Below are 16,166 nucleotides of genomic sequence, written 5' to 3'. Positions count from 1 at the left end.
GCGAGATCACTGCTCTCGCGCGAACTGCATGTTGCGGACCGTAGTCGTGAATGCAGTAGTCTCGCGAGAATACCGTGGGGCGATTCGGAACAAATTGGAACGCTATCACCGCGACAGACATTTAACGACTTGTCCACAAGTCTAGCAAAGGTCAGGTTGTAGTGGACAGTGTTCAATGAGGTTGTCTCGCAACATTGGTCATGTACAGGCGACTATTGTTGGTTTATCCGCTGATTTCTTGGCACGGGACTCCCCCTCTGCACGCAATCTCGAGCTCACTCGTTACTAATTTGATTATCTGACGTCACACTTCCGAGGCTTGTGATTTACGCCAGAGATTGGCCTCTAGCCTACGTCAGGATGTTGACGGTCACGTGGTATGGATGTACCGATTATCTCGCATTCATTTCGCAGTCGTATTCTACGTACACATATCCAATTATATCACTGGTTCCGTTAAACCAATACCTGTCCCTATATACAAGGAAAAAGACAGGGGACCAGTCTAACTCGTCACTAACCCCGGCTTAAAATAGACGATGACACAATTATTGGGGGTGTGGGGGTGGGGGACTCCCAAAAGTATTGCCCAATTGGTTTTCAACACAATAGGCGCAAAGAAAAACATAATTTTTCATTTGGTTATATGGCTTGTTGATAGACACACCAGTCATTTTACAAAATGGCGTCTCGGTACGAGTTCGCCTTCATGAGAGCTGAACTTGGGTCAGTCGAGGCAGCAGCGTATTTTGATCGAGTAGTTGGCGAGTATTTTTCCCGGCTGATGAGACACGGTGATGTGAATTTGATACACAATCTCAGGTCATGTTTTGAGTCAATTTCGCGGAAATACAGGCAGGGGCTCCGCGGCACGGGCAGTCGACCAGACTGGGACGACGTCGGTAACCGATGTACCTACGTGTATCGCTTCTTTGCGATGCATAGCTACATGGTCTATCAAAGTCTGCAGCTAGCACTATTGAATGAGCCACTTGTTATGATGCCATGGAAACACCAGTTGGCACTCCGTGTGTGTTGCGTCGGCGGAGGTCCCGGGTCGGACGTCGCTGGCCTGACCAAGTTTCTACGGGACACCGGACTGGTTTCAACAAACCGGTTGGAGTGCACGATATTCGATATGTACTACGCATGGACGACAACTTGGCAAAAGATACAACACTCCAATCCAGGGGAGTTTCCAAGTATAGCATACGGCCGTGTAAACCTAACACAGCCAGGGCATGTTCTCCCAGAGTTGAGCCGCCGTGCAGTTTCCGAGGCCGATATCATCACCTTTGTCAAGTTTTTCTCCACAGTTGCTGCTTTCATCCGGAGCGATTCCACTCGCGGAAATCAACTCCGTGAAATTTTCAGAGCACTAAGCCCGGGTGCTCTGGTGCTTTACATTGACAATCGTTACGCTGACCAACATGGAGAGTTCAGGCGTCTGGCTAGTGCTGGAGGAGTTACCGAACTACTATACGAATGGCATGGGGCGATGGGGATGCCATGTTCAGGTTCGTCCGCCATGATGAGGTCCATCCGGCAACGTACTGGATTCGAACCGCTTGACCGTTGCACAGTGTCCGTCATGCTCCTACAAAAACCACACACACGAGACTCGCGTTGGGCTAAGTTTTATATTTAATATCATGCTGCTAGTCGGCCTTTTGATATGTCCCCTCTCTATCTGCTATGACAATAACGGAGACTGAAATCCATCTTATACCAATAACTTTCCAGCCTCGGTTCAGTGTACATTGACTTGACCTAATGATCAAGACCAGCCGCGGCCGCGCCCAATTGCATGGATGTGTTTATACCGCCGAATTGGGCGCTTGTTTGACAAGTGCCGAATTTCGGCGCTAGCTTTGTATTAGAGGGAAAGTTGCCCTGGATCGGGCGAGTTGGTCTATACGAAAAGTAGGATTTAACGATCCACGTAAATGTGCCTCGAAATTGCATGGTTTTCTAATAATTTGCAAACTAACACGGTCGGCCATTCAAAAACTTGTCTCCACAAAATGGCGTGCCGCGTTAGTTCACAAATTTTTAAGAGAACCATGTAATTTCGAGGCATATTGTGTGGATCATTATATTTTACTTTTAAAACATCTTTCTAACCATATGCATTTTATAACAAATGGTTTCAAACGCTGGTCATAGACCAACTTGCCCGATCTAAGGCAACGTGTCCCTTTAAGTTGTAAAGATGTTCCTACATTTCTTTTAAACAAAAAAAACCTTCGAAAAGTCCCCCCCCAAAAAAAAAAAAAAAAAAAAAATCCAAGTGATTATATAGGATGACTTGGGTCGTGCAGCGTTGATTAATAATATTTGTATTCGTTGTAAACTTTTACTATTTTTTTCAACTCGGCTTCGCCTCGTTGACTTCTTTGAAGTCATAAAAATATTCTCACCATTGCACTCATAAACACTCAGTATATTTTAAACATTTTCAGTCAAGTCTTTATTTTCAAGGAAACGAATCTCAACACGTATGCGAGCATTGGAATAACCTTATTTGGATATAATAAAGAGTAACTGAATTAGGTTGAATTGAATTGAACAACATGTAAACACCCTCTGTTAAAGGCACTGGACACCTTTGGTAAATGTCAAATACCAGTATTCTCACTTCGCGTATCCTCACACTATGCATAATAATTAATAACAAATCTGTGAAAATTTGCACTCACTATTGGTCTTCGAAGATGTGATAGAACAGTGGAAGAAAAGACACTCATGCGTGGAATTCGAGACATTAGCTGAGGTCTCAGATCTTATCAAATTCAAATATTTTAGTGAGAAATTACTTCTTTCTCAAAAACTATATACTTCCGAGGGAGTTGTTTCTCACAATGTTTTATATTATCAACAGCTCCCCATTACTCACTACCAAGTAAGTTGTTGTGCTAACAATTATTTTGAGTAATTACAAACAGCGTTCAGTGCCTGTATGTGTCATTTTGAAGCCATTGAAAACGAAACATAGGGTAGTTAAAAGATTTTTACTTGGCATGCATTTATACAAGTGTGACAACGAGTCAAAGGAAACATTTTCCCTCCTCTTTTTCGAGAAACCGACAACGTTCATTGTCCTGTAAATCCACCGTACTGTTTCAAAAATTATCCCACTGCAATTGTACAATAATTGATGTTTGTGTAGCCTACTTCAAGAGCAATGATGACTGGCACGTATGTTTTTGTTGCAGCATTATTATTGCGTTTTTATAATGAGTATACTTGGCATTCTGTTGAAGGTTTTTATTCGTGAAATTGTTGTTTCACTCGTATCTTACATCATTAAATTTAAGGAATTCATTCCATCCTCTATAGTTCTCTTTGACCAAAAGATCAAACCTAACTAAAATAATATTATTATTATTATATAATATTTTGTTTGTCTAACTGTTCTCCAAAGAACAAACTCTAGCTGTCAAGCAGACACAAACATGGTTTTACCGCAAACCAAATTAATATATATTGACAACTCAATTATATGCAATGCCTCGTATCATATGAGTGAAATATTATTGCCCATTTTATACATTTATTTTTTTTTTTTTTGGGGGGGGCGTGCTCATTTTGATGAGGGAACTAAAATAAGCATATTGGTGATTCCGGCTTGGGAGGGGGTGGCGAGAATCGAATTAAATTTTATATAATTCAACGGTAGTTAGGACTGAAATATTCTTTCCAATTCTAAGACTACAATGATAACAACTATAAAACCACTTAATATAATTTAAACAAATTGTTTTGAAAGTATGTTATGAAGTGTGTTGTGGTGGGGGTTTTTTTGTAGTCATAATTTTTCGCAATTCTCATATAATTTTATAAGCAGAAAGTACAGTAAAGTAGTATTTTTATTGGGGTTTGATTTTGAGATTGTAATGCACATTTTGCTTATTGTAAAGTCATTGTGTTTATAATTGTATCACTAAATGACTTGTAATAACCTTTGATCATTAAAGCCATTGGACCCTTTCGGTACAGACAACAAATAAAAGTTCACAGATTTACAAATAACTTACAGGGTTTACAGAAGGTGGTGGTGAAAGACTTCCCTTTAAATATTATTCCATGAAATGCTTTACTTTCGAGAAAACAGTAAAACAATATCAATTCTCGATATCGAGAATTACGGATTGATTTTAAACACATGTCATGACACGGCGAAACGTGCGGATACAAGGGTGGGGTTTCCCATTATTTTCTCCCGACTCCGATGACCGATTGAGCCTAAATTATCACAGGTTTGTTATTTTATATAGAAGTTGTGATACACGAAGTGTGGGCCTAGGACAATACTGTTTACCGAAAGGGTCCAATGACTTGAAAATAAATTATTGAAACTATCACAAAGACTGAACTTGATTCTAACCGTACTCTCATTGGATTTTTCAATCAATCTTTTAGGGGTACCGTTTACAACATTGTAAATATTTTAAACAAACTGTAAACCCAGATTTGATTCAAGACAATAGTACATTTTCTTCAACTTTGGTCTGAATATAATAATGTATATGTTGTAATCATAATGTGTTAACACGCTATAATAGTGCTGTGTTCATTATGTTTATGATTAAAACTAATATGAAGAATATACTAAAATAGTATTGAGATGGTTTAGCAATCTATTTTTATGCTTGTTTATCAATTTCGAATCCCACTTTAGACAGGAGTCTTAAGCCCTTTTCACACCATAGGTATTTCCTGGGAAATTTAATTCCCGGGAACTTTTGGTCGATATTTTCACACTACAAAAAAAAACTCCCGGGAATTCCCCGGGAAATAAGATATTCTCGGGAAACAATTAACCCTGCTCAGGGGTAAAGGATGAAGGGAGTAAAACCCGGGGTAAAACGTTGGGGTTTTTTCGCGAGAAGACCGTGCATATTCACGGGAAACAGTACTCCCGGTGGTTACCAAATTGGGATTGTGAGAACGGTTGCTTGGGTGGCGGTGGGGTTAAAAACTCCCGGAAGTTTTTGTTGTTGTTGTTTTGTTTTTTTTGTTTTTTGTTTTTTTGGGGGGGGTACTTTCCGGGAAATGGCTCTGTAGTGTGAAAATGGCTACTCGTGTTATTTTAATTTTCCGCCCTTACCCGATTGCTTGGGGTTTCCCCCTTGGGGTTTTCCTCACACATCTAAAACTGAACATTTCTTCTCGGTTCATATCCATCCTGTTATTTACACTAATTGTGCTGGGATGCGCAATCAAAATAAATAGTTAATTAAATAAACTCACAAGTTTAAGAGCATACAGTGTCCATATCCTTCGTGATAAAAAATCTTATCATCACCAATTTTTATGAAATGAAATAAATTATTATGCCTTTTCCTCCCACCGAGTTTGTGTAAGGCCTACTCTCTTACGACCCCTAAGACCTGGGGCCAATTTCATAGAGCTGCTTAAGCAAATTTGCTTAAGCACGAAAATAGCTGGCTTATTTTTCACATGATACTGGCAAAAATGTCATGCCATATTCATTGCTTATTTAAAATCCCCCTTCAACTGTGACTGTTCCTCACCGATGAGATGAAGTAAGGGATACCATGGTCAGAGGAGATTCTGATGAGCGTTTGCTATAAATATATAGAAATGTTGAGAAATGTTGCACCAGGTCAAAGGTCAGATCAGAAACATAATAACCTATTGAGTACGTAATTTCACCAAAGTGAGGTAAAAGTAAATAAGTAATATTATTAACCACTTCGGAAATAATATCTACATGTAATATCATGTTAGTACACACCTGAAAGTATTCCTTGTCGAGAAAACATGTGAAGAGTTCGGTCGTTATCATATAAAACACATTGATGAACGTTTGTACACAAACATATGGGAAAAGTGATTTTTTGCAATAACAAAAAATGCTCAACCCTGCCAGCTGGGCATGCATCAGATTCTTAAAAGGGACCCCCTGGAGGACTCATTTCAGCAAAAAATGTTAGTTGTACTCAATGTCACGGTTCATGTCCAGTTCTCCAGGGGTGGATTTCACAAAGAGTTAGGACTTGTCTTATCTTGAGTTAGGACGAGTTACTAAGAGTTAGCTAGATGTCAACAGAAGAAAGCTTATTGGCTGATGCTATGTGTGACGCGCGTATTTACAGACACTTGGAGTTTTCCATTGGAATCATTGATGTCCATCAATAATTAAGATTATTACTCATCACCATTACCTCTAATATAGCGGCGCGATGACTTCAATGCATTAGGTCCATCAAGCATGAAGGTTTTCATGATTCATTTTGATCTAATGATGGAAATCTTCAGAGTGATAAGATGTTTTTTTTTTAACTTTGTTCTTATTGCTTGAGACGCAAACAACTCAGTCACTAGAGGGCTTCTTTACGTCAAAACATTGATAACTAGAGGCTATAAATCCAATACACCGGTAAGTCAATATTTTGAGCTGTTTGCCAACTGAATAAAATTGTTTCATGGCTCTTACCTACTTTATATAGATGTTAAGTTTCGGGGATAAAGAATATCCATTTTGGTTTTACCCATATACACCGATGTGTCTTAGCACTGTTCCGTCCCGAGTTCTGTGTAAAGAAATAACGGGCATTGTATTTAGGATTCGAACTGCCTCTAGCTACCGGGCAATCTCGGTTGTCTTGTTATTTTATGACACTTCTTTAGAATGGCAAAGGGTCGTGGGTGCGAATTCCACCTATGTAATATGCATGTGATTTTTTTTCCACAGAACTCGGGAAAGTACAGTGCTAACACACATCGGTGTATATGTAAAACAAAAATGAAAATTGTTTTGTGGCCATAAACAAAAGCTAGTAAGGAGTATAGCGATAAGATAACTTGCGAAGGTTTGATCTGGTGGACTGTTTCGGCAGGTGCCCCGTTTGACCAGGTCGTTTGACCAGGTAACGTGTCCCTTTAATGATGTGAGACGAAGTCTGACAAAAATAATGTTTATCATTGTTTATAAATCAATAGAAGGAGACAATTGCATTACTGCGTGCACAAAATGCGTTCGACTTATCAGATTTATTGACTATCAGGTTTTGGGAACAAGAACATAGAATTAGGCCTTAGGCCTTGAAAACTACGGAGCATATAAAGAGACAAACTAAACAAAATGGAAAAGTTAAAAGGAAATTGTCAACAATGTTTTGTCCCCTCAAAATTTTATTTCATTCCCCGAAGTTTCCCTCGGAATAATATTTTCTTCCCTGGAAATAATTTCGAGGGAACGAAATAATTGTAATATTTGTTTACCTTTTATTTATTTTGTTTTTATCTGGCTCTTTTGGGGTTCCGTAGATAACGTCTCGGGATGTAAATTTGTTTTAATTTTAAGTCATTACTGCTTTGGATTGTCATTTGCCCTTCCCTGTGTGGCCTTTGCTATTTTATTGTCTAAATAATTAAAACACCAGATTAAATAGAATATCTGAAAGAGACTACAACTACTGACAACTAAATTACCTCAAAACTAGATTAAAACAAATACAATTTATAATATAAATCAAGTTAATAAAAAATATCAAATTAAATACACTCAATTAATAAAAAAAGTTTAACACGAGAATATAAACTAAACATCTTGAAAATATAAGCTTAAAAAAGGCTTGGCATTTTTGTTTTATGTTCTATGCAAACAGTGCGAGGAGTTCTTCATGCATGCGCAGGTTGGTCGAGTGGGCCCAGTGTTTGCTAGATAATAATATAGACAATTATTGCGCACTGAATTCAACTTAGGAATGTACTGAATATAAAGGCACTTTTTTTTTTAAATGTCTTGAAAAATGACAGAGCATACTGATGGAAACGTCGATTTGTTAAAAACACAGCTCGTCGAGGGATATATTAATTATAAATTGTCTCATTAATATTCTTGATTATTTCAATTATAATGACTACATCAAATGGCTCGGTCTTATTCATTCTAAATTATTAATGGTGATTGATTTTTATGAATGATTTGATATTAAAAATCATGCGCATAGGGCTACAAGTATATTGCCACACCCTTTGGGAACCATTTTGTTAAAGTACTACCACATCAGATTATAACAGATTAACACGGCAATCTTTATCATTTAAAAATTTCAGATCTAAATCTACAAAAGCCAACAATTTTTTGTTTAGTACAATCCGTTACTTCCGGATTCCATACCCTTATTGCAGATCTACAACCCGTTATAACGTGTTCACAATCCGTTATACGGATTCAAAGTGGTAAATAACGACTTCGTGATCACTGAACAGATTCATAATCCACTACTCCATAACGGATTGTGAATCCGTAATAATGGATTCGAATACGTATTTAACAGATTGTGAATCAGTAATAGTGGTGTTCACAATCCGTTATACGTCATTCAAAGTGGTAAATAACGAATTCGTGATCACTAAACAGATTCATAATCCAATACTCCATAACGGATTGTGAATCCGTAATAATGGATTCGAATACGTAAATAACAGATTGTGAATCGGTAATAGTGGAGCCATCAGAGTGTCCAAGCCCCTGTGTTTATACCCCGATGTAACCATGGAGTTGTAACTAAAAGTAAAAAAACACACACAGCACAAGCCCATCCAGCATTTCCTGCAACGCTTGCAAGCTCATAATAATAATAATAATAATAATAATAATAATAATGTCACCTTCAAAAAGAACACAAACCAAAATTTACTTGAGCTGGAGTCTAGGTTCATTGGATGCATTGCCACAATCACACAGGTGAAGAGCTGGGAAATCCCGTTTTCAGGGAAACGCACGACAGTTAAAAAACATCTTTCTAACCTTGCATTTCATAGCAAACAGTTTCAAACGCTTTTCGTAGACCAACTCGGCCGATCCAAGGCAACGTGTTCCTTTAAAGGAACACGTTGCCTTGGATCGGGCGAGTTGGTCTTTGAAAAGCATTTGTAACCGTTTTTTATAAAATGCATATGGGTAGAAAGACGTTGTAAAAGTAGAATACAATGATCCACACAAACATGCCTCGAAATTGTACGGTTTTCCTTTTACCTCGTCGGCCTTGACTCCCATAAATGGCCGACCGTGTTAGTTCGCACAGTAAAAGGAAAACCACGCAATTTCGAGGCAAACTTGTGTGGATCATTGAATTCTACTTTAAAACATCTTTCCAACCATATGCATTTAATAAAAAAGGGTTACAAATGCTTTGTATAGACCAACTCGACCGATCCAAGGCAACGTGTTTCTTTAATCTCCTGCTCCTAATATTATTCACAAAAAGAGCACAAACATCAGTATAGCATAACTACAATGTAAAGGTCAAGTGTCAAAACATGTATGGCTATAGCCTACCGCTCTACCTGGCAAGTATATAAACATAATGGTGTTACCGCAAACCACCTCACCATGCAATGCCTCAAACCTATATAAACAAAATTAATAAAAACTTTCAAATAAAATAGATTAAATTAATCAAATAATTTAGAAAGGTAAAATAATTGAATATTTTTGAAAATATAAGCTTAACAAGAAAACGGCTTGGCATTTTTGATTATGTTCAATGCAAACAATTCAGAGGAGTGCTTCGTGCACAAAGTGATTGAGTAGGCCTAATAGATAGATAGAAAATTTATATACATCATAATCGCACAGTGAATTCAAATAAGGAATTTTGGTCACTCTTCACGGTTTGCACAGCAAAAATATAAATCTCACGCATATTGTTTGTTTTCTCTTAGATGGTCAAAGCATACTGATCGAAACGTCGTGTTTAAAACACAGTTCGTCGAAAGATTTATTGATCCTCAAACATTACTTGATTATTTTCAATTATAATTATTACAGCAAATATGCCTTTGTTGTACTCATTTTAATTGAAAACAAAGATTGTATCTTCTTTAGCCCTTTTAAAGACACTGGACACTATTGGTAACTGTCAAAGACTAGCCTTCACAGTTGGTGTATCTCAACATATGCATAAAATAACAAACCTGTGAAAATTTGAGCTCAATCGGTTATCGAGATAATAATGAAAGAAAAAAAACCTTGTCACACGAAGTTGTGTGCATTTAGATGGTTGATTTCGAGACCTCAAGTTCTAAATCTGAGGTCTTGAAATCAAATTCGTGGAAAATTACTTCTTTCTCGAAAACTATGGCACTTCAGAGGGAGCCGTTTCTCACAATATTTTATACCATCAACCTCTCCCCATTACTCGTCACGAAGAAAGTTTTTTTGCTAATAATTATTTTGAGTAGTTACCAATAGTGTCCACTGCCTTTAAAGCAAGTGTATATACGTTTGATAACTGGAACCCACTGTTCGTTTCACTAATGTTATAGCAGTTGTAGATATAAAACCATAAAACTGAATGGTGAACATTTTCAGAAGGTGAAAAGATTTTGCATCTCGTTTTGAGATATTGCTGACAATCTGGTGCGGGAATATAATGTCAACGCAAGATCTGAAGAATACTCTGCAATGGGAGACTTTTGAACACTAGGTGGCAGCAGACTTACCAGGTAAATTTCCATTGTTTACGTAGTTCCAAACATGCGTACATTATCGAGAACAATGGATTTTTACCTGGTAAGTCTGCTGCCACCAAGCGTCCCAAAAGTTTCCCATTGGAATGAGAACCGTCACTGTCAGTAACGCTTCTCGGATTTGGGGAAAGGCCTGAAGAAATAGCTTTTTCTCCGTAACCGCAGTACTTCAAAGAGAAACATTTCTCAAACTGCAAGTTACTATCCAAAGCTGCTGTACTTTACTATCAAGTAACCTGTTGTTCCCATTATTTTCACAGTTATTACCAAACGTTACATACATAGGCAGATCCAGTTTGCTTCATTCAAGTTTTGAAGCGTGGAACTCGAAAAAGTCAAAATGTTTCTTGAGACATAATACACAAGGTATTAAAAAACAAAAATGCCCGCAAAAGTTTAAAATACAAGAAAGTTTTATAAAGTCTAAAAGAGACAATGTTGTCAACAAACAGTGCACATGGCAGGTCGAGCAAGCTTTATACAGACACATACCCAAATATACAAAGTTTAAGAAGCATTCGTCAGGAGAATATAAACAAAATAATGACTTTACAGTTTTTTATGGTTTTAGTCTTAGGCCTTGATCGTATTGGTGGCTATTACGGCTACTGGCTATGGATGCATCTCGTCATGCGTTTAAGTACCTTAGCAACAGTCGTGAGCCATAGCTATCCTCCGATAGCCATAAGTGCTCAAACGCCATCTTAAAAATATACTACAATGCATCTTGGGAAAAAGTATAGTTCACATTATGCCCTTTTCGTAACCACGGCTTTGGCTTTGAACTCGGCTCAGGCTAGCTTGACCCGCGGTTGTTTTGAAACTGTTTCGCGTGCTGTGCGTACGCGCTCAGGGCTTCAGACGAAAGGACGGAGCCTGAAGCCGAATCCAAAGCCGAAGCCGTATTTTCGAAAGAGGCCACTTGTTATGGCTGTGAACTGTATTGATTCAAAATACAGCGCTCCATGTTAGTTTATAAGCATGGACTCGGATTTCACCCATAATCCTTTGCGCTGATTATACGCGTTGAATCATGCAACATTGGCAAACCGGATACGGCCTAAATATTAGCATGGATGAACATTTTTATGAAGAAAAAAAAATAGGTATATAAACGGTAAAACACGGCTATCTCTATAATTTTAAAACGAATTTCGAAATGATGCAGAAACACTTTGTTTCTTACCTTTTTTATCTCAGTGACTTCATCAATAAGGAGTAAAGCGCCCAGATGGATTGACTTTGGATCTAAGTTTTAGAGGCATTGACACTTGATCTGTGTCTTGGGGCTGGACGTCTGATTTGATGTCGCCTGGTGCCACAATGGGAGCAGTGGTCATTGATAGAATAGACTCCGCTTCTGGCAGTGCGTCATCAGCTTCAGTGTGGATAGGCTCAGCTTCTAGTAGCGCTTCGTCAGCTTCAGTGTGGATAGGCTCAGCTTCTAGTGCGTTATCTGTTTCAATGTGGATAGGCTCAGCTTCTAGTGCGTTATCTGCTTCAGTGTGGATAGGCTCAGCTTCTAGTAGTGCTTCGTCAGCTTCATTATGGATAGGCTCAGCTTCTAGTGCGTTATCAGCTTCAGTATGGATAGGCTCAGCTTCTAGTGCGTTATCTGCTTCAGTGTGGATAGGCTCAGCTTCTAGTGCGTTATCTGCTTCAGTGTGGATAGGCTCAGCTTCTAGTGCGTTATCTGCTTCAGTGTGGATAGGCTCATCTTCTAGTAGTGCTTCGTCAGCTTCAGTGTGGATAGGCTCAGCTTCTAGTGCGTTATCTGCTTCAGTGTGGATAGGCTCAGCTTCTAGTAGTGCTTCGTCAGCTTCAGTGTGGATAGGCTCAGCTTCTAGTGCGTTATCTGCTTCAGTGTGGATAGGCTCAGCTTCTAGTAGTGCTTCGTCAGCTTCAGTATGGATAGGCTCAGCTTCTAGTGCGTTATCTGTTTCAATGTGGATAGGCTCAGCTGCGTTATCTGCTTCAGTGTGGATAAGCTCAGCTTCCAGTGCGTTCTCTGCTTCAGTGTGGATAGGCTCAGCTTCTGATGGTATATTCTGTCCGTTGTCCATGGGAGGTTTACGCAGAAGCATGACGGTCACCGAACAGCTTAGTAAGGGGGCAACTTGGATAGCAGCGTCGAATGACTTACTGCTAACTGAACGCTCTGTAACTGGCAGAGAAATCGGAAAAAATATTTTTTCGAAAAGCACATCCGTGACTCCGCCGGAGTAAGCGATCTTCTTAAACTCTCCGTGCTCATCGCCAAATATATTGTCAATGTAAAACACAAGAGCGCCTGGTTTTAGCTCTCGGAAAACTTCTCTGAGTAAGTTTCCGCGAGTTGCATCGGCCAAGATGGCGGCAGCCACAGTAGAGAAAAACTTGACGAAGGAAACGATGTCTGCTGATCTTATCTTATCCAGTATGCTCAGGTCGGCCGAACCGCGGGTCATGTCACGCGAGAAATATGTCATCGGTGGAAACTCAACATTGGCATTGCTCTCTGTTATCTTTTTCCAAGTGTCCTCCCATTGCTGATAATAATCTAATATTGTGCACTCCAAACGGTTTGTTGGAACCAGTCCGGTGTCCCGTAGAAACTTGGTCAGGCCCAGAGCGTCTGATCCAGGCCCTCCACCGATGCAACACACACGGAAACACGGCTCGTTGTTCCATGCTTCTGTGAGATATTTCTTATCTGCCAATGCCGAGTGCAAACTTTGATACACAAGGTAGCTGTGCAAAGCGAAGAAGCGATGCACGTAAACGCCACGGTAGCAGTTATCCCTCCAGTCTACTTTACGCCCAAGTCTGCGCAGCCCTTTCCTGTAGGTGTAGGATATGCTTTGGAAACAACTCTCGGCACTCGCAAGCACTTTTGCATCAATAGTGGAAATTGAGGCTAAAAACTCACTAACAATATTGTTAAAATATTGTGCGACTTCAGTTGAGTTCGGAGACGTCATTTTCACTGCTGCCTCAACTACTTTATTTCATCAATACGCTTCCAAATTCTGAAACTGCGAAAAGCACGATGGGTATCAAGAATCAAAGGAGCAAAGTCCGCCCTCTGTCGTTCATAGTGATTGATGAGATGTTTGTTGTGACGAGTAAGCTACGATTGCGTGCGGAGCGGGAATCCCGTGCCCAGAAATCAAACAATAATAGTCGCTGCATGGTAAACATGACCAATGTTGCGGAAACACCTCATTCAAGAGATATTATGTGCACTACAGTTATTTTGACACACACTTGACCTTTGCACAAACACGGCATCTACTCACTCATTTTCGCATTACAATCGAGGAACTGTAACATTGAAGTGCTGAATTTCTTAAAACGTGCACTCCACTCAATAAATTCCCTTATTCAAAACTACATGGAACATAGCTGGTCATGGCCGAGTGGTTAAGAGCATCGAATTCAAGTTCTGATGCTAATTCACCGGAGTGTGGGTTCGAATCCCGGTCGTGACACTCTGTGTCCTTGAGCAAGATATTTTACTATAATTGCTTCTCTTCACCCAGGGGTATAAAAGGGTACCTGCGAGGGAATAGGGGAATATTGTGAATGAAAAAGCCTATGGAGCGATATAAACTGTTGCCCAGGTTGTATACTCCCAAGGGAGCTGAAAAACATTAAAAAGGGGTGTTATTGGCCCTTTGACCAGGGCACTAATGTAAAGCGCATTGTTACGGTTATTGTGAAATGCGCTATATAAGAATTTGTTATTATTATTATTATCATTATGATTGCGTGCGGATGGGGAATCCCGTGACCAGAAATCAAGCTATGGATATCCTTCAACCCGCAAAAAAATATATATCAACATTGTTACAAAATATCCTTCTACCCACATAAAATATATATCCACATTGTTACAAAATATCCTTCTACCCACATAAAATAATGATCAACATTATTACAAAGTATCATTCAACCCGCATAAAATATATATTAACATTGTTACAAAATATCCTTCAACCCGCAACAAATATGGATCAACATTGTTACAAAATGTCCTTCAACCCGCCAAAAATATATATAATTTTTTTTAAATACCTGTCAACAGTTTGTAAAAAAATATTTGTCAACATTTTTTGAAACTACATGTCAACATTAAAAACAAAAAATACTTCTGGTTATTTAACTATAGAAAAGTACGTGTCAACATGGTCCAAACTAGTATTTTACTACTTGTTGACAAATATGTGCCAACCCATCGTGCGACACCCAACCCATCGTGCGACACCTAAAAATAAGTGTCAACATTTCGTCCAAAAATATGTGTCAACCCTAAAAAAAAATATATGCCAACATTCACGTGACTCCGCCGCGACGGAGTACACGTAGTATTGGATGCATACCATGCTGCCAACGTGCATCAGCGAATAGGCTGGTACCTATGCTGCACAAACAGAGACTGTACTGAATAAAAGAAGTGGGTACTAGGTATTATAACACCCCTTGCAAGTATTCTGCCTGCTCATTGGTTTAGAGCGCGTCACATGACATGTCTTAGTTTTGCTAGTCCGAAGACTAGCACACGGCGTGCAGTACCCAAACGTCCGTGGCGTGTACGAGGATGATAAATTAATAGTCTGTAACCATTTCGGATTGCATGGCACGACACTACATGCCGCACAGTAAGTAAAGGTGTTTGCAATCTGTATACGCGTCGTCCGTGGATTGTAGAATTCAGGTCTGTAACTTAATAATAATAGTACTGTACAGTATTTAGAAATGTTTGGGGTGTTATAAAACAAATATTGACTGCTTTTACTCGTGCAATGGATAAAAACTATGACTCCCTCGGTGATCCCCGTAGCGTTCTATTTTCCCTCGGCTTCGCCTAGGGAAAATAGAACGCTCCGGGGATCACCTCGGGAGTCATAGTTTTAACCAAAGCACTCGAAGCAGTCAATATTTGTATACTATGCAACCATCCACACACGTGTGTTTACGCCATGCCATCTGTCAATTGTTTTGTTGAATTGTTATTCCTCTTCTCGAAGTTATGTTGTCATCTTCAAACATTATTACGTCGGTCTATTCATTGTTTAATAATCAGAAGAACAAGAAAAAATTCCCTCGAACCCGTGGTTGTTTCGTACACAGCGCTGGAAATCGACCAACGCTGGGAACGATCAAGGTGATGTACACCGGTGTACATCACTTTTCATGCTACCCGGCACGTCGAGCCATGTAACATGCGTTTTTGTTGCGCGTCACATGATTGGTTCTCGACCAATCAAACTTCACCGTTTGTTACCGAGGTATAACAATGCAAATTGCTAAATATCAAAAACTACAGAGAAATAGCTTTTGACAGTAAGGGAGAAATTATTCATTAACTTAATATACGATCTTTACACCTTTTGGTAAACATTCAAAGACCAGTCTTCCCACTTGGTGTATTATTATATTATTTTATTCAACAATGCTTATCAAAAGTTGATCTTCCATGTATAAAAACCTACATTCTACATTCTACAGCGAAATCCATACGACGACATTTTATACGATATATTGATCGGATTAATGGGGCACAATTTTAACACGGTCGGCCATTTTACGGTGGAGTCAAACATTGACTCCATAAAATTGGAGTGCCGTGTTTGTTTACAATGTATAACACAAAACCACGCAATTTCGAGGCATTT

At 39.1% G+C, this 16,166-nt stretch overlaps 1 protein-coding gene across 1 annotated transcript; it reads right to left on the bottom strand.

Moving 5' to 3' along the window:
* Nucleotides 1-8,970: 8,970 nt before the first annotated feature.
* On the bottom strand, nt 8,971-13,469 carry LOC139937352 (uncharacterized). The gene has a single exon (XM_071932456.1). The coding sequence runs from the start codon at nt 13,467-13,469 to the stop codon at nt 11,718-11,720; it is 1,752 nt and encodes a 583-aa protein (XP_071788557.1). The 3' UTR covers nt 8,971-11,717.
* Between the last annotated feature and the right edge of the window lie 2,697 nt (nt 13,470-16,166).

This window comes from Asterias amurensis, chromosome 5 (assembly GCF_032118995.1).
Source record: "Asterias amurensis chromosome 5, ASM3211899v1".
Taxonomy (NCBI): domain Eukaryota; kingdom Metazoa; phylum Echinodermata; class Asteroidea; order Forcipulatida; family Asteriidae; genus Asterias; species Asterias amurensis.
Note: the sequence above shows the minus strand (reverse complement) of the source record. Positions and strands in the feature narration are given on the sequence as shown.

Coding starts and splice junctions, on each gene's coding strand:
- LOC139937352 (XM_071932456.1), bottom strand. CDS start 13,469: ATGACGTCTCCGAACTCAACTGAAGTCGCACAATATTTTAACAATATT.